Consider the following 19,944-nt stretch of genomic DNA (forward strand, 5'->3'; position numbering starts at 1 on the left):
TTCTGCACGTGGACATTCAATTCTACCATTTGTTGAAAAGACTACCTTTTCTCAATTGAAAATTGATCCTTTGTCACAGATTAGTTCACTATATTTGTGTGGGTCTACCTCGGGGCTTTCTACTTGGTTCCATTGACCTATTTGTCTATTTTTCAGCAATACCATGCTATCTTTTTTTTTTTTTTTTTTTTTTTTTGAGACGGAGTCTCGCTCTGTCGCCCAGACTGGAGTGCAGTGGCCGGATCTCAGCTCACTGCAAGCTCCGCCTCCCGGGTTTACGCTATTCTCCTGCCACAGCCTCCCGAGTAGCTGGGACTACAGGCGCCAGCCACCTCGCCCGGCTAGTTTTTTGTATTTTTTAGTAGAGGCGGGGTTTCACCGTGTTAGCCAGGATGGTCTCGATCTCCTGACCTCGTGATCCGCCCGTCTCGGCCTCCCAAAGTGCTAGGATTACAGGCTTGAGCCACCGCGCCCGGCCCACGCTATCTTAATTACTGTAGGTTTATAGTAAGTTTTGAAGTTGGGTCATGTCAGTCTTCTGACTTTGTTCTTCTTTTTCTGCATTGTGTTAACTATTCTGAATCTTTTTTTTTTTTTTTTTTTGAGATGGAGTCTCACTTTGTTGCCCAGGCTGGAGTGCAGTGGTGGGATCGTGGCTCACTGCAAGCTCTGCCTCCTGGGTTCATGCCATTCTCCTGCCTCAGCCTCCCAAGTAGCTGGGACTATAGGCGCCTGCCACCAACACGCCCAGCTAATTTTTTGTATTTTTAGTAGAGACAGGGTTTCACCGTGTTAGCCAGGATGGTCTCAGTCTCCTGACCTCATGATCCCACTGCCTCAGCCTCCCAAAGTGCTGGGATTACAGGTGTGAGCCACCACACCCGACCTGAATCTTTTACCTTTATATAAACTTCAGAGTCAGTTTGTTACTATCCACAAAATAATGTGCTGGGACATTGATTGGGATTGTGCTGAATCTATTGAGATCAAGTTGAGAGGAAACGACATCTTAACATATTGAGTCTTCCTACTCATGTACATGGAGTATCTATGCTTCCTCAATTTCTTTCATTAGAGTTTAAAATTTTCCTCATGCCAATTTTTACATAATGTGTTAGATTTATACTTAAGTATTTCACTTTCTTTGGTACAATATAAATGGTATTGTGTTTTAAATTTCAAATTGCAATTGTTCATTGCTGGTATATAAGAAAGCAACTGACTTTTGTATATTAACCTTGTATCCTGCAGCCTTGGTATAAACAGACATTATATTTATTCTGCAGATATTTGGAGCCATAAAAGCATGAGGCAAGAGTGTTGTACTATTATATCTTGCTCAAAAAAAGACGAATCTGGAAGTAATGTGTAGAATGGATTGGAAGGAGAAAAAAGCAAGGCAAGGAGTCCACGTGGGAGGCTTTTATGTGAGCCCTTCATGAGACAATAAGTTTCTGAATAAGGGTGTTGCAGTACCAGTGAAAAGGTAAGAACAGATTCAAGAGGCAAACATCCTAAATTCGGCCTTCTTCTTCAGGCTTACAGGTCTTTTCATACACAGTTCCATCTTTGGGAGGCCCTTAACACTCTCTTCACCTAACTTGTAATTATTCCTCAAAATTCAGTTCAGGTGTTGTGTCCTCCAACAATCCTTCCCCTCTACTATCTTCCCGTAGCCTCCTGTAGTGTCCTCCATCACACTGTAAGTGCTACTTATATTAATATCATCTACTTGTCTATATACTTACCTGCCTGTCTCTAATCTCTTTCATTAAATCGTGAGCTCCTGAATTTGTGTAGCCCGGTACCTGGCCCAATAAGTATTTGCATAAATGAATAATTTATTCACATCTGTTGTAGGAACTTACAACATTACCAAGTATGTGGCAGGTATTATATCATATTTATGTGACATATTTTCTCTTAAGAAACAGAAATCATAAAGCTTCAAAAAAAAAAAAAAAAAAAAACACTGAAGCCTCAGATGAGGCAGGAAGCACTCAACCCATATCAGGAAGTGATCAGTTCCTCAAAACTGTGAGTTTTCAGTCATGTTGTTTCTTTGTTGGCTTAGCCTTCCTGTAATGATACTGTTTTGAAGAACAGGCATGAAAGTCTAAGAGTTTAATCTAAACTCTGCACAAGAAGTTAATCTGCCAAGCCCTAGGATTCTCTTTCTGAAAGCTCAGAATATTTCTTCCCCTTCCCTACACACACAGGACTTGAAGGGTTAGAGAAGAAAGGCAGACAACAGCTTCTGAGCTTTGAACTAATCACAGCCTCGTTCTCAGTAGGAGCCCCAACACTGAGACCAGGTAAGAAAGAAGGCCTCAGGGCTGGAGCGAGTAGAGCAGTAAAGACGGCTGGGAGGTAGTGGTCAGATAGAGGGTAAATATTTCAGGAGGGAAGATGGAAGAAACTGTTTCTGATATGACAGTCATCAAATGCATGAGAACAGGTGAAAGAAAATAGGATAGGCCAATCAAAGGAGAGGTCATATTTCTGTTTCCTGGGCTTCAGGTTCTTTATAGAATTGTGAGACTCTGTGAGAAAGAAGATGGTTTTTAAAAGGGAGCTATAACATCTCAAAAGGCAAAATAAAAATCTAAATAGTTATGATTAAAATGTTTGCTCTTATTGCTTCTCCTACTATAATTATCTTCTCTCTTTCTACACAGAAAAGATGGTGCTACGCTTTCCTCTTCTTTTATTGCTGCTGGTTCTATGGGGACCAGTGTGTCTACTTCATGCTTGGCCTAAGCATCTCACCAGGGCTCATTGGTTTGAAATTCAGCATATACAGCCAAGTCCTCTCCAATGCAACAGGGCAATGAGTGGCATCAACAATTACACCCAGCACTGTAAGCATCAAAATACCTTTCTGCATGACTCTTTCCAGAATGTGGCTGCTGTCTGTGATTTGCTCAGCATCATCTGCAAAAATCGTCAGCACAACTGCCACCAGAGCTCAAAGCCTGTCAACATGACTGACTGCAGACTCACTTCAGGAAAGTACCCCCAGTGCCGCTATAGCACCGCCGCCCAGTACAAATTCTTCATTGTTGCCTGTGACCCCCCTCAGAAGAGCGACCCCCCCTACAAGTTGGTTCCTGTACACTTAGATAGTATTGTCTAAAGCATCCACTGCTTTTCCTTTCATTTGGCATAGCTTCTGTTACAACTGCATCCACGTTTTCTTTTCTTTTGTTGATTTTCTTGTTCCCACAGAAGAAAGAAAAAAGGTGTTGGGAGAATTAGAGTGCCTAGGATACCAGACCAGAGTTGAGACAAAAAGAAATAAGATTATCTTCTGCTTTGTAGGTCTGTACTTTTCGAGAGAAGAGAATAGGGAAGAGAGCAAAGAAAGATTCCGATTTCTAACCCTGCAACTTTTGCCAAGCTTTATTGCCCTGTGTTCACAGCAATAAAACCATTTCCTGCTGCTTTCTAATGAGTGTGTGTTTGAGATCCCCTTTCAAAGTATTGTTTACCGGTATTCAAAGGAACGCTGTTTTGACTTTAAGTCCCTAGAAAACTTTTAAGGCCTCCCTGGGGCCTCTACCACTTCTTTGCCCACAAGAAATGAGAGCGTTTGGGACTTTGGAGCATTTCTTCAAACTCTGCTCATGACTTCATATATTTCCCTGGAAACCATTGTCTGTGTTTAATTGGAGGTAGTACTGATACCTCAAAGACAGTTGATGATAATTTCGCACATAGATTCTGACACTGGCAACTGAAGGATCCTATGTCTTTCCCATTGGTTTCTGTTTTTAATCAGTTAATGATTTAAATATAAGGTAATAGTAGTAGTAATAGGGATAATAATCCACTGTAGTAACCTTAGAGTCAATCCTCCATTATCTATTGAAATGGACAAATAGAAAGTATAGATCAAGGAAAAAGCACTAGGCTGGGTGTGGTGGCTCACACCTGTAATCCCAGCACTTTGGGAGGCCGAGGCAGGTGGACCACCTGAGTCAGGAGTTCAAGACTAGCCTGGCCAACATAGTAAAACACTATCTCTACTAAAGATACAAAAAAATTAGCTGGACGTGGTGGCAGTGCCTGTAATCCCAGCTACTCGGGAGGCTGAGGCAGGAGAATCGTTTGAACCCAGGAGGCAGAGGTTGCAGTGAGCCAATATTGCGCCACTGTAGTCCAGCCTGGGCAACAGAGTGAGACTCCCATCTCAAAAACAAAAAAAGAAAAAGACAAAAGCACCAGGAGATCTGATGCAGTGGCTCACACCTGTAATCCCAGCACTTTGGGAGGCCGAGGCAGGTAGATGACTTGAGGCCAAGAGTTTGAGACCAGCCTGGCCAATATGGTGAAACCCCATCTCTACTAAAAATACAAAAAATCAGCCGGACATGATAGCAGGAGCCTGTAATCCCAGCTAATCAGGAGCCTGAGGCAAGAGAATCACTTGAACCTGGGAGGCAGAGGCTGCAGTGAGCCAAGATTGTACCACTGCACTTCAGCCTGGGTGACCGAGTGAAACTCCATCAAAAAAAAAAAAAAAAAGAAAGAAAGAAAGAAAGAAAGAAAAGAAAAAGAGAAAGAAAGAGAAAAAAACACTAGGAAACTAAAAACATTCTAGTCCTGTGTAAATACTGAAATATCACAGAAATATCGGGGTTTTGGAACAGAACCTGAACTAAGTCACTTTCACAGAGGGAACTTCAGTTTCCTTGTCAGCCTCTAGAGTTATTGGGCTAGTGGGCCAGGTGTAAATCCCAAGTGCTTTGTACACTGATGAGTCTTTAAGTAGCAACCAAAGACAATGAAGTTTGAAAAGGCTACATATTGAAGTGTATTCATTACCTGTGCTGCAAAATGATTCGTTCCAAACCAGACTAGATCTAGTTTAATAGATATGTGAACTCAGCTCACCTTCCTTTATGCCACACATTTACGTCATATCATAGGAACGAAGAATGGAATATGAGGTTTCAGGAATCTGGGAATATGAGGTTTCAGGGTGATGATTGATTAAGGGCCCTCCCATTGGGAAGAAATTAGCAGGCCAGGGCAATATGGCACCTAAGAAGGTGGATACCTTACAGAGGGAATCCTACAGTGGGACTTGAGTGCTCTAACTCAAAGCAGCTTTCAATTGTATTCAACTTTAAGCTGTCTCAGAGTCTTCATGTAAAGTGTGGTGGAATGGCAGGGAGAATCTGTGCTCATGTTTGGTATGAACAAGTATAGGAAAGTAGCAGCATCTGAAAGGAAATGGGTTGAATGGATTTATATAACATATGAACATTAGCTGGAAATTGCCAGAGATTCTTAAAGGTAACCTAGTAAAACCAAACAACTCAATTGCTCATGCTATTGTTATTTATATAGTAAAGGTACCTCATGGATTGAATAAATCTGTGCTGCAAAAATTTTTCAACGTCAGAAACATTAGGGAACATGAAATATTACTTAAAGTTAGTGAAATAAATTGTGAGATCTAAAATACTGCAAATATTTTGTAACAAATGGTTAAAAACAAAAATATAATGAGTACCATCTTTTGAAGAGATTTACAACAACAATACCTAATCTTCCCCACCCTCCCATGACAAACCTATCCCCAACGACAATTACAGTCACTTTTCATTGCTGATCAAGGAGAAGGCAACAATGAGGGTAACTTTGCAACAATCTATTATGCCCAAACTTTTAGAAGGTATTAGTTCTAAACAAGTGGAATAGACAGGGATGGAATCTCTCATAGATTTATTTTCTTTTCTACATGCAATTATGTATTGCAGAAGAAGTTCAACACATAATTGCTAAGGAGTTCACTTAGATATATCCCTAGAATATACAGAATGATCCCAAAGCAGGCAAAGCTTCGAAATGAATTCAGCAGATGTTCCAGCAGCGCTCAACTCTGGCTTCATATTAGATTCACCTGGGAGCTTTTAGAAAAATACCAATGACTGGATCTACTAAATACATTTTATGAACATTTAATGAAAAATTAAATGAATATCTGGGGGTGAGACCTGGGCACTAATCGATGTTTTTAAAAGATCCCCATGTAATTGTAATGGGCAGCAAATATTGGTAACAACTGTTGATACAGGAGTAAGCAAACTACATCTGCAGACCTCTGGCCTGCCGCGCCTATTTTATACTGCCTGTAGTAGTGTGGTTTTTAGTTTTAGCTTTTTTTTTTTGAGATGGAATCTGGCTCTGTCACCCAGGCTGGAGTGCAATGGCTTGATCTCAGCTCACTGTAACCTCCACCTCCTGGATTCAAGCAATTCTCCTACCTCAGCCTCCTGAGTAGCTGGGATTACCCGCCACCATGCCCAGCTAATTTTTGTATTTTTAGTAGAGATGGGGTTTCACCATGTTGGTCAGGCTGGTCTGGAACTCTCGACCTCAAATGATTCATTCTCCTTGGCTTCCCAAAGTGCTGGGATTACAGACGTGAGCCACCATGCTTGGCTGGTTTTTTACTTTTTTAGAGGGAGAAGAAGAAGAAGAAAGAGGAGGAAGGGAAAGAACAGGAAGAAGGAAAGGGTAGACAGCGTGAGAAAGGGGAAGGAAGGGGAAGAAGAGGAAGAAGAAGGAGAGGAAGTGACACAAACTCTATGTGTTCCACAAAAGTAAAATATTTGCTGTCTGGTCCTTTATAGGGCAAAGTGTGTTGATGCCTGGTCTTCTAGACTATTCAGTGGATGTTGTCCTTTGGCTGTGGCTGAGGCAGGTGACTGGAATTCAGTAGGAGAAACAACACCTGGCATGTTGAGAATTTTGAACTGGGGCCTCAGGAAAGTAATGAATTCTTAGTATTCCTTTCTGTGCACTGTTTCAGTGTTTTTCTCTAACGTACTCATTTCCTCTGTTTTTCTTTTTCACACAGTAAGTAGGCAGTCATCCCTTTCCATCTTACTTTCTAATTTTCTCATAAATATTATTTAGTTTTGAAGGGATTCTGACTGATCACATAGATCAGACATGACCACTTGGACAGAATCACATTGCAAAAAATAGCTTCCGGGAGCCTTTCTTTTTTTTTTTTTTTCTTTGAGACGGAGTCTCGCTCTGTCGCCCAGGCTGGAGTGCACTGCAAGCTCCGCCTCCCTGGTTCACGCCATTCTCCTGCCTCAGCCTCCCGCGGGAGCCTTTCTTGTGGGCCGTGTAGAAGAGAGGGTTAGAGAGAATTGCCGTTAGGGCTGGCCAAATGGAGTCTCCGGCCTCGTCTGTTCCTCAGGCACCCCCTTGCATCTTGGAATACCCTTCTCAACATTTTCTAAGTCTCTCATCAGTGGCTGCAGTCAGCCCAGGCTGGTAGTGCCTGGCCTGAGATCTGCATGGGATCCTATTCTCTTTCTCTCCTTTGGGGCTTTCTCCCACCCTCAACCCTTCCTTCCAGCACAGGAAGCCCTAAGGAGCTTCAGGACAAATGTCTGTAGTGTTGTCTTGGGGCCAGGACTGGTTCCAGGTGAGTTAGCCCTGGTTAGGGATGTCATAGTTCCCAGAGAAAATGGGCTAGATAGACAATTAAATACTTTTTCTTTAACCACACAGTGTGGAAACAGAAATTGAGTAACACTGTACTCTTGAGGGATAGAAGAAAGTTTATTTTAAGACCGGAGGAAGTGGGACCAGTAAAAACATTAAACCATTTTACAGCTTTACTTAGTGAGTTAGGTGGATATTTTAATTAATTCCATCTGAAAAGATTATACAATCTAAAACTGATTTTATTGATGCTTTTGATACTGTGAATATTTCTTCAAGCCGTCTTCTTAATTTGTAAAGTTATTTTTGAAAATGCCATCTTATCTAGACAGTGCTAATAAAAACAAGAAAGTGTTTGTCCACATTTGAGTCAAGATTGCAAAAAAACCCCACAAAAACCCAGGCGTAGGGATGGCAATAGCAGAGCCAAAGAGCCTCGCATGGAGGAGAAGCAGAAGCTCGTGGGGATGCAGAGTCTTTGGGGGCTCTTCATACTTGATGGATTTTGTCAAGTTTTTCCCTTGCTCTCTCTCATGAGTTCACTTCATTTTTAATGGGATTATTTACTTTTCAAAAATTAAACAATGCAGATAAATGCAATACATTAGTGGCATGCAAAATAAATAAATATTAAGTGTTTCATTTGCTTAATATTTTAAAACAAATAAAATATAAAAACATTGAGGTCCATTTGATTCCTCTCTCGCCATTCTTCTTAACTCTTCTCAGATGAAATCATACATTTGGAGTATATTCAGTCCTGTTTTTTAATACTCTTCAAGTATAATACACTCATAAGCAAAATATAGTGTTTCAGTATGCAATTTTAATACGTTTGCATAAATACTATCATAAGGTACATATCATTCTGCAACTAGTTTTTTTCACCCAACAGTATTTCCAAGACTCAACAATATTAAAATGTGCCTTTCTTGTTCCTTTATTTTTATTGATTCATTATTTTCCCCTTTGTATTAGTATACCACTATTTATTTATCTGTCTTCTGGTGGATATTTAGGATGTTTCCAAATTTTCACTCTAACAAGCAATGCTGCAATGAATATCTTTGTACATTTTTCTGTGTGCACATGTGGTAAATTTTCACTAAGATATGTCTAGATGTGGAATTGCTAAGCCATATGCATGTTCAATTTTACCAAATATTGCCATGTTTTCTTCAAACTAGTTGTAGCCAATTGTATTTTCCAAACAGTGGCTCACACCTGTAATCCCAGCACTTTGGGAGGCTGAGGTGGGTGGATCACTTGAGGTCAGGAGTCTGAGACCATGGCTAACTAACATGGTGAAACCCTGACTCTACTAAAAATACAAAAATTTGCTGGGTGTGGTGGCACATGCCTGTAGTCCCTGCTACTCAGGAGGCTGAGGCAGAAGAATTGCTTGAACCTGGGAGGTGGAGGCTGCAGTGAGCCGAGATTGCACCACTGCACTCCAACCTGGGTGACAGAGCAAGATTCTGTTTCAAAAACAAAAACCAAAACAAAATGTCCATGCCAACACATCCCATTCTACATGTTCTTTCTACTGTGTAACATTGGCTCTCCTCTATCTAAAATAAGCTCTATGTTCCCTTTCCTTGAGTATGAGTTAGTCTTGAGAACTCATTTCTAATGACTAGAATGCCGTGAAAGTGACACTGCCTGACCTTCAAGACTAGATCATCAAAGGTGCTACAACTTCTGCTTTGGCTTACCCTCTCTGTTGTGGGACACTCACCCTTGCACCCAATCTCCACACTGTGAGAACATCTATGCTACCTAGAGAGGCCTTCTATAGATATTTCGGTCAACAGGCCTAGTTAAAGTCTCAGCCAGAGTCAACCACCCAACATGTGGGTGAGTGAACCCTCAAATGATTTCAGAACCAGTCTTTGAGTCTTCCAGTTGCGGTCCCAGTCAGTGAAACAGAGTTAAGCTGCCTAAGTTGTGATTTATCTGAATTTCTGACCCATTGGGAGCATAATAAATGATTGTTTTATGTTACCAAGTTTTGGATTAATTTGTTACACTGGTATAGCAACTGAAGCATTGATTGTACAAGTTCATATTCAACAGAAACTATGGTATATGAAATTTTGTTTTGCTATATTCTATCTGTAGCAAAACATGACATGGTTATACTCCTACATTTTTGCCAATCCAATGGCTATGAAATAGCACAGAATTTTTTTAAAAAGAAAAAAAATAGCCCGCCGTTATTCCATCATTGTCTGTAGGAAAAAACAGCAACGACCACAGATATTATAAGTGTCATTACATCCTCAGTTCCAAAAACAACAACAACAACAAATCCTCAGTTTCTAGCACAATGCCTGGCACTAGGAGGTTTTTAAGAAATATTTGCTGAATGTAGGAATTAGTAAGTGCCACTGTTTGCTCAACTCTATTCTAAGTGGTTTATGTAACCTGATTTCCTTAATCTACACATTAACTTAAATGAGCATACTCATCTTCATTTTATAAATATTAAATAGTTTTCAGGAGATGAAGGCATTTAAATGAGGTCATATTTATAAGTGGCACTTGTAATTGGCAGAGTTTGAATTCAGACACAAAGCCCTTTCCCTTTCTCTTTTACATTAATGCCCAAAGAAGCTTACAAATTACATAACGCTTTTTAAAAGAATTTTATTTTATTGTACTTACTACTTTATTTTCATGTCTTTCATCAAACATTTGCTCTTTTCATCAAATATTTCATATTTCATCAAATATTTGTCACTCAGATTGCCATTACATAATTTATATCAGAGTTGGTCCTGAGCTAGTTGACAGCCCACTCAACAAACAAGCCATAAAATACCTGGTTCTCTTCATTCAATCAGTAGGATATCTCAAGGCAGCCCAGTGTTTTTAAGACAGCTGTAGATTCTCTATATATCATTTAATCATTATTCATTTATTCATTCAAAAATTTACTACGTGACAATTATGTGCCCAGGCTGCATTGAGAGCTACTGATATAATGATAGATAAAGAGTCATGGTCTTTGTTTTCATGGAATTTAGGGTCTAGTGGGGGAAATAGATATTAACCCAATAATCACTCAATTTGGATCAATTCTAGAAAGAAAGTGTATACAGAGTTATGAGACCATTAAGAAGGAATATGAATAAGTTTAGAGGGTCAGGAATGACTTCTCTGAAGAAATGATACCACTTGATTTTGAGACAGGAGGGGGCAAGGAAGCGCTGGGTAGAGAAGGGTGGGTCTCTGGCTAGGGCTCCACCTCCAGGCCTGTGCCCACCCACCTAGGTGAGGACAGGCATTTCTGTTTTCGTGCCCAAAAGTTGCATTTTCCAAGACCACCCTGGCCCACCATGTCCCCATCTTGTGCCTATAAAAACCCCGAGACCCTAGTGGGCACAGACAGAATCAGCTGGATGTCGAGAGGAACACTCCACTGGAAGAATACGCGAGCTGCTAGATGTCGAGAGGAGCATGCTGGCAGAAGAACATACCAGCAGACACCAGCAGATGCTGGCAAGCCATCCACCAGTGGAACAATGTGGACGCTGAGGGGAATTTGGCGCTGGGCAGCCTGACTCCAAGGGAAAACCACCTTCCCACTCCATCCCTCTTCTGGCTCCCCATTCATCTGCTGAGAGCTACCACCACTCAATAAAAAACCTTACACCCATCCTCCAAGCCCACATGCGATCCAATTTTTCCAGTAAACTAAGACAAGAACCCCGGGATACTGAAAGCCCTCTGTCCTTACCATAAGGCAGAGGGTCTAATTGAGCTGATTAACACAAGCCTCCTGTGGACGGCTAAACTGAAAGAGTACACTGTAACACACGCCCACTGGGGCCTCAAGAGCTGTAAACACTGAACCCCAGATGCTGCTGTGGGGTCAGAGCCCCATGACCTGCCTGTCTGCATACTTCTCCTAGGGTATGAGCAGCAGGGCCCCAAAGAAGTGAGCCCTGGGAGGAGGATAAGGGAATTTTCCCATTTCAATTTGATATGTGAAGAATCAATACCATTTCAAGGCAGTTATTATTATCAGTTCATAGGTGAAGAAACTGAGATTCAGAATCTTCCCCAAATAACAAAATTAGTAAAGGGCCTACCTGTGATTTGAAACCAGATGTAGTTGAATTAAAAACTCAAATTTTTCCTTCATTTATAACAAAAAGTGCCAAGGAAGAAAAATCTCTCACACAAATCTTGGAAGGGAAACATTGAGCAATGTAACTGCCTGTGGTCCAACTTACAGTTTTTACCACAAATGTGGAAATGTTCTTTCTTCTTCTTCTTCTTGTGCTCATGTTTTATAGCACTTAACAACAGTTGCAGTTGATAAGTTAAGCCAAGGTCTCAGTACAGGGTCTTGCTCAAGGCGTCTGGAATCCCACTACTGCTGTGTTCCAGCTACTATTTTAATCAAAGGTGCGCTCCCTGAGAAAGTCCCAGAGTGTTCACTACCAAGGACAAAGTGAGGAGGGGGAGGGTTTGGGTTGTTTTTTTAATTATTATTATTAACTACAGTCCTTATTTTATTCAGATTTCCTTAGTTTTTTACCTAATGTCCTTTTTCTGTTCCAGAATTCTATTCAGGACACCACATTACATTTAATTGTAATGTGTTCTTAGGCTCCTTTGGCTATGATAGTTTCTCAAACTATACTTTTTTTGATGACCATGACAGCTTTGTGGAGAATTGGTGAGGTATTTTGTAAAATGTAACTGATGTGTTTTTAAACATGACTTCTCTTTCAAACAGTGTCATTAATTATTAGGCCCAGGCATTCAAAATTTCTCCTGTTGGCAAAAGGAAGTAATTGATTATTGTGTGGTGAAGATATGTCGTCAAAAAACCAAGAAAATCTCCTTGGAGGTGGGGTTTGAGGATTATTTAGTACAAGCTTTCTCTATGGAAGCGATAATGCCCCTGAGAGGGCAAAAATTATTTTTTGGCCAGGCACAGTGGCTCATGCCTGTAATCACAGCACTTTGGGAGGCCAAGGCGGGCAGATCACCTGAGGTCATGAGTTCAAGACCAGCCTTGCCAACATGGTGAAACCCCATCTCTACTAAAAATACAAAAATGAGCCAAGTATGGTGGCAGGCGCCTGTAATCCCAGCTACTCAGAAGGCTGAGGTAGGAGAATTGCCTGCATCCGGAAGACAGAGGTTGCAGTGAGCCAAGATCGCATCACAATATTCCAGCCTGGGCAACAGAGAGGAGATCTATCTCAAAAAAAAAAAAAAAAAAAATTCTTGAGATGTAAAAAAATCTTAGATATTACAATGGCTTGTGGTCCTTCAAACCCTACTCAACAGACTCATTTCATAGTATTTAATTTCATAGGATGGGTGGAGTGGTTAGGAAGAAAAATATCTAAAAGTACTCCTCCTATATATTTGTCCCCTACCCAGTTCATGTTGAAAGGTAATGCCAGTGTAAAAGTATTAAGAGGTGGGATCTTTAAGAGATGATTAGGCCATGAGGGCTCTGCCCTGAATCGATTAATGCTATTATTGCAGGAATGGGTTCCTTACAAAAGGACAAGTTCAGCCCCCTTTTATCTCTTTCTTGCTCTCCCTTTGCCCTTCCACCATGTGATGATGCAGCAAGAAGGCCCTTGCTAGATGCTGGCACTCTGATATCGCACTTCCCAGCATCCAGAACTGTTAGTCAATAAAGTTCTGTTTATTATTAGTCACTCAGTCTGTGGCATCCTGTTTGTTTTTTTGTTTTTGTTTTTGTTTTTTTTGAGACAGAGTTTCACTCTTGTTACCCAGGCTGGAGTGCAATGGCACGATCTCAGCTCACTGCAACCTCCACTTTCTGGATTCAAGCGATTTTCCTACCTCAGCCTCCCCAGTAGCTGGGATCACAGGCATGCACCACCACACCTGGCTAGTTTTGTTTTTTAATAGAGACAGGGTTTCTCCATGTTGGTCAGGCTGGTCTCAAACTCCCAACCTCAGGTGATCTGCCCGCCTCGGCCTCCCAAAGTGCTGGGATTACAGATGTGAGCCACGGCGCCTGGCCAGCATCCTGTTATAGTAGCATGAACTAGACTAAGACAGCTCCTTAGGGGTCTGATAGGAAAACAAAGATTGAGTATAATGTTAACTGTAGGGTTTCTGTAGATGATGTCTTATTCAGTTCAGGCTGCTATACCAAAAATACCGTAGACTGGGTGGTTCAGACAACAAACATTTATTTCTCAAATTTCTGAAGACTATGAAGTTCAAGATCAAGACATCAGCCAATTTGGCTCCTGGTGAAGACCCACTCACTGGTTTGCAGTGGGACACCTTGCTCTCTCCTCACATTTCAGAGGGATAATGGTCTTCTCTCTCATGTCTCTTCTTATCAGGGCACTAATCTCATGATGAGAGCTCTATCCTTATGACCTTATTACTGCCCAAAGGCCCCATCTCCAAGTATTAACACACTGGGGATCAGAGTTTCCATATGTAAACTTTGGAACGATATAAACATTTAATCCATAGCAAATACCCTAAAGGTTGAGAATTTCCCTTCTATTATTAGTGTGCTGACAGCTTTTATCAGAAATGAATGTGGGGTTTTGTCAAATGCTCTTTATGTGTCTGTTGAGATCATCACATGATTTTTTTTAAATTTGTTAATATGATGAATTATATTGATTGACATGAAAAGTTACATCAACATTTGTTCAAACTGCTAAAATTTTGTTTAGAGTTACATTTATGAGAACTATTGGTCTGTAGTTTTCTTCTAAATGTATCTGGATAATTTGTCTTGAATGACATCAGAGAATTAGTTGGAAAACTTTTTCTTCTCGAGTAGTTTGTATAGTATTAACATGGCTTTCTTAAATGTTTAATAAACTTCACCAGTCAAGCATAAAGTTTTCTTTGTGGAAAGGTTTTTAACTGCAAACTTAATTGCTTTCATAATAGATCTATGGCTATTCAGGTTACCTATTTTTTAAGTGACCTTTGGAAATTTGTGTCTCTTAATTACTTGTCCATTTTATTGAAGTTTAAAAATTTATTGACATAAAGTTGTTCATCATATTCTCCTATTATCTTTTTGCTATCTGTGTAATCTGTAGCGAAGTCATCTCTCATTTCTGATATTGGTTGTTTGTGACATCTTTCTTTTCTCCTCCTCAGCTTAATGAAAGGTTTAGCAATTTTGTTGATCTTCTCAAAGAAACAGGATTTGGTTTATTAAATTCCTCTATCATTTTTCTGTTTCTTATTTCATTGATTTCTGCCCTGATCTTTATTGATTTCTTTCTGCTTCCTTTGGGTTAAATTTTATCTTTTTCTATTTTCTTAAGGAGGAGCCTATGATCATAATTCAAGATTCTTCCACTTTTCTAATGTAGGTATTTAGCGATAAAAAGCTTTTAACCTAAGTAACAAACAGAGAGAGGGTCTTTAAAAGAAAAAGATATTTATTTGGGAATAAAGTATTGCAATGGGAATACATGTGCCGTAGTAAACTATGTGCATATTCACGGAGGTAAAGGAAGACAAAGGTTTTTAAAAGAAAAATGAAGAGGATTACAACATTGTTTTGAAATTATTATCCTTGGCTACAAAGATCACTAACAAGGATGACACCAATTTGAGGTTGGATAGGCAGTTGTTGAGTAAATGTCCTTGCAGAAATATTTTTTGGATGATGTTGCAATGGCCTTTATGCAAGATTGTGGTTTTTGAGATCTGTTGTGATAGTTATCAGGCATACAAGCATAAGAATTCTCCCTTCTTAGCTTTCCCCAGCTCTATCTGTCAGGATTTTTGTTGTTGTTGTTGTTGTTTGTTTGTTTTTCTGAGATAGAGTCTCACTCTGTCACCTGGGCTGGAGTGCCATCTTGGCTCACTGCAACTTCTGCCTCCTGGGTTTAAGTGTTTCTTGTTCCTCAGCTTCCCAATGACTGGAATTACAGGTGTGTGCAACCACACCCAGCTCATTTTTATTTATTTTTATTTTTTTAAATTATTTATTTATTTTTTAGTAGAGATGGGGTTTCACCGTTTTGTCTAGGCTGGTCTGAAACTCCTGGCCTCAAGTTGTCCACCTACCTTGGCCACCCAAAGTGTTAAGATAACAGGCATAAGCTACTGCGCCTAGCCTTTTCAGGGTTTCTTTAACATTAGTGACTCTGTTTTGATCCTGACAACTTTCACAAAACTTTCTCTTAAATTGTACTTTATTACCATCACCCAGTTTTCATATATTGTACATATTTTAATTTTTTTCTTTTGATTTCTTCTTTAACCCAAATGTCACTTAGAAAATGTTATGTTAGGCTGGCCGCAGTAGTTCACACCTATAATCCCAGCACTTTGGGAGGCCAAGGCAGGTGCATCACCTGAGGTCAGGAGACCAGCCTGGCCAACTTGGTGAAACTCCGTCTCTACTAAAACTACAAAATTAGCTGGGCATGGTGGAGTGTGCCTGTAGTCCCAGCTACTCAGGAGGCTGAGGCAGGAGAAACGCTTGAACCCAGGAGGTGGAGGTTACAGTGAGCCACGATCATGCCACTGCACTCCAGCCTGGGCAACAGAGCAACTCGAGAAAAAAAAAGAAATAAAATGTCATGTTAAATTTCATGTGTATATGTGTAGGGGTGTGTGTGTGTGCGTGTTTATAATATATATGTGTGTGTCTATGTATATATAAGAAGTTGACTGTAAAACACCCTCAGGCAGGCCCTTCAGGAGGTATTCCAAAAGAAGGCATTGTTGTAGGGGATGATAGCTCCATGTATTATTGCCCCTGTAGATCTCCCAGTGGCACAAGATATGGAGGTGAAAGACAGTGATACTGATGATTGTAACCCCATGTAGCCCTATGCTAATATGTGTGTTTGTGTCTTAGGTTTTTTTGTTGTTGTTGTTGTTGTTTGTTTCTTTGAGACGGAGTTTCACTCTTCTCTACCAGGCTGAAGTGCAATGGCACGATCTCAGCTCACTGCAACCTCTGCCTCCTGGGTTCAAGGAATTCTCCTGCCTCAGCCTCCCAAGTAACTGAGATTACAGGCATGTGCTGCCACGCCCGGCTAATTTTGTATTTTAAGTACAGACTTGGGGTTTCTCCATGTTGGTCAGGCTGGTCTCAAACTCCTGACCTCGGGTGATCCACCCACCTCAGCCTCCCAAAGTACTGGGATTACAGGTGTCAGCCACCGTACCCAGCCTGTGTCTTAATTTTAACAAAAAAGTTTAAAAATTAAAATAAAATAAAAATTTTTTAAATGGAAAAAAAGAAAGATAAGCCTGGGCAACATGGTGAGACCCTGTCTCTACAAAATATACAAAACTTAGCTGGCATGGTGACACGTGCCTGTAATTCCAGCTACTCAGGAGACTGAGGTGGGGAGGCAGAGGTTGCCATGAGCCAAGATTGTGCCACTGCTCTCTAGCCTGGGCAACAGAGCGAGATCCTGTCTCAAAAAAAAAACAAAAAAAACAAAAAAAAAACACACACACACACAAAGAAGAAGAAGAAAAAAAAAACTTATAGAATAAAGATATAAAGAAAACATTTTTGTACAGCTGTATAATGCGTTTTAAGCTTTTATTATTATAAAAGAGTCAAAAATTTTTTAATTAAAAATGTATAAAGTTTAAAAGTTATAGTAAGCTGAGGTTAATTTACTGAAGAAAGAAAACTTTTTCATAAGTTCAGTGTGACCTAATGATAGTGTTTGTAAAGTCTGCAGCAGTGTACAGTAATGTCCTAGGCCTGCACAATCATTCACCACTCACCCATTGACTCACCCCGAGCAACTTCTAATTTTTTATTTTTTGAGACGGAGTCTCCCTCTGTCGCCCATGCTGGAGTGCAGGGGCGTGATCTCAGCTCACTGCAAGCTCTGCCTCCCGGGTTCACGCCATTCTCCTGCCTCAGCCTCCCAAGTAGCTGGGACTACAGGCACCCGCCACCACGCCTGGCTAATTTTTTTTTTTTTTTTTTTTTTTTTTGTATTTTTAGTAGAGACAGGGTTTCACTGTGTTAGCGAGGATGGTCTTGATCTCCTGACCTTGTGATCTGCCCACCTCGGCCTCCCAAAGTGCTGGGATTACAGGCGTGAGCCACTGTGCCCAGCCGATTTTTTTATTTTTAGTAGAGACAGGGTTTCACCATGTTGGTCAGGCTGGTCTCAAACTCCTAACCTTGTGATACCCCCACCTCGGCCTCCCAAAGTGCTGGGATTACAGGCGTGAGCCGCTGTGCCTGGTTGCAGCTTCTAATTCTATAAGCTCCACGCATGGTAAGTGTCTTACAGAGGTGTACCATTTTTTACCTTTTGTACCATATTTTTACTGTAACTTATCTGTTTCCATACACAAATATTTACCATTGTGTTATAATTGCCTATAGTATTCAGTACAGTAAACTGCTGAACATGTTTGCAACCTAGGAGCAATAGGTTATACCATGTAGCCTAGATGTAGAGTAGGCTATACTGTCTAGTTTTGGGTAATATAGTCTATAAGGTTCCCAAGATGATGAAGTCACCCAGTGACACATTGTATCCCCATCATTCAGCAACACATGACTGTACTTGGTGTATACACTGGTTTTATACTCACTCTTTTGAGAGTCGGTTCTTGAAATCAAGTTTAGGCCTTTCTACCGTCTCTGCCTGATCTTCTGTGCTTTTTAGATCTCTGATTATCCCCTTTCTAGGGATGATAGAATTCATACTCTTATGAGTTCTAGTTCTAATGTTCCGGGCCCTTCTTTCATCTGAGGCCCTCAAACAAACAAAGATCGTATGTCGGCACCTTGAATTATAAATACAGAAAACTGTAGTGAGACATTGTCAATTCTGTCCCCAGTCTTGATTGGTTGCATGCAAGTGATAGAATAGGATGTATGATTCTTGATTCTAAGAGTAATAGCTTTTATTACATACAGACATTGTCCTACATATTTTTAATATGTGATCTCAACTAATCCTCAACAAATCTCTGAAGTTGATACCATGATTATCATGATTTTTTACACAGGGAACCTGATGTTAAAAAAGTTAAGTCTCGGCCAGGCGCGGTGGCTCAAGCCTGTAATCCCAGCACTTTGGGAGGCCGAGGCGGGTGGATCACGAGGTCAGGAGATCGAGACTATCCTGGCTAACATGGTGAAACCCCATCTCTACTAAAAATACAAAAAACTAGCCGGGCGTGGTGGCGGGCTCCTGTAGTCTCAGCTACTTGGGAGGCTGAGGCGGGAGAATGGCGTGAACCCGGGAGGCGGAGCTTGCAGTGAGCCGAGATCAGCCACTGCACTCCAGCCTGGGAGCACAGCGAGACTCCGTCTCAAAAAAAAAAAAAAAAAAAAAAAAGTTAAGTCTCCTGCCTGCGGCCGCACTACTCCCAAAAAGCACAGTGGAGTGTGAAACCTGTCTGTTTCACTCCGGAGCCAAGGCTCTTGAACACCACACCACATGCCTCGGTGATAGTGACTAACTTTCTGAGCGTCCACAGAATGCTGAACACTGTGCTTTCTCTGAATGTCATCTTCACCACAGGACTTCTAATTAATGTTATGAATATTTCTATTTTACAGAAGTCCAACGGACACTTGGAGTTGTTATCCTGTCTCAGGTTTTTAAAATCCAGGCTAGACCCATAAAAAATAAGCCAGTCTTTGTAACCACTGCACTCCCTCCAACCTCCATTCATTCACTCCTTCTGTCACGAATGCTAGAAAAATGTGCCTTTGACTTAAGAATGTGTATGTCCAGACATTCCCTGGATTTTAAAAGGGCAGGTTTTTTTTTTGGTAGGATAGTATATCCGTCTCTCTATGTTCATTAATAGTGCATTGAGAATTTCTGAATTGAATCATATTCCAAGAGTGTAACTGAGAACATGGACACTCATGAATCGAGAACATGAACTGAGAACGTGAAAGCTCAGCTGATGGCAGAGGAGAAGTTGCAGAGGAAACACGAGGACTGTTGCACAGTAACTAGCTGGCGGTACACAACTGACCAAGCATGCACGAAGGCTGCCTCACTTCACATCTTGCCAAGGGCTTTCATGCCCCTACTTTATATTTCCCCTTACAGCAGCCTCAGAAGGGAGGCAGAGCCAGTTCCCTAAGACCTGTTAACAGTTTCTAAAGTCCCCCCACTCCATCCAGCTGTCCCAGGAAGGAGTAGATGTTCATTTGTCCCCACAGACACTTCTATTCACCCCACAGCCACCCCATCCCCACCACTGTGGCATCTAATTTAGACCAGTCCACCATAGGGATGTGTCAGGGCGGCTACAGATGCAATCCAAGAGAAGTGGAAGAATTGGTTAGAGGGTGTATTCATTTGCTAGGGCTTCCATAACAAAGTGGATGGCTCAAATGATAGACATTTATTTATTTATTTATTAAAATTTTGAGACAGGGTCTCATTGTTGCCCAGGCTGGAGTGCAGCCTCAACCCCCCAGGCTCAAGTGATCCTCCATCTCAGCCTCCCGAGTAGCTG

General features: G+C 41.0%; 1 protein-coding gene across 1 annotated transcript; it reads left to right on the top strand.

Moving 5' to 3' along the window:
• Nucleotides 1-2,039: 2,039 nt before the first annotated feature.
• RNASE6 (ribonuclease A family member k6) lies at nucleotides 2,040-3,451 on the top strand. The gene is made up of 2 exons (XM_025392134.1): nucleotides 2,040-2,315; nucleotides 2,679-3,451. The coding sequence occupies exon 2, from the start codon at nucleotides 2,684-2,686 to the stop codon at nucleotides 3,134-3,136; it is 453 nt and encodes a 150-aa protein (XP_025247919.1). The 5' UTR covers nucleotides 2,040-2,315; nucleotides 2,679-2,683; the 3' UTR covers nucleotides 3,137-3,451.
• Nucleotides 3,452-19,944: the final 16,493 nt, after the last annotated feature.

The sequence above is a fragment of the Theropithecus gelada genome, chromosome 7b (assembly GCF_003255815.1).
Source record: "Theropithecus gelada isolate Dixy chromosome 7b, Tgel_1.0, whole genome shotgun sequence".
NCBI classification, from domain to species: Eukaryota; Metazoa; Chordata; class Mammalia; order Primates; family Cercopithecidae; genus Theropithecus; species Theropithecus gelada.

What these genes read in the sequence shown, in the direction of transcription:
- RNASE6 (XM_025392134.1), top strand. Translation starts at nt 2,684, where the DNA reads ATGGTGCTACGCTTTCCTCTTCTTTTATTGCTGCTGGTTCTATGGGGA.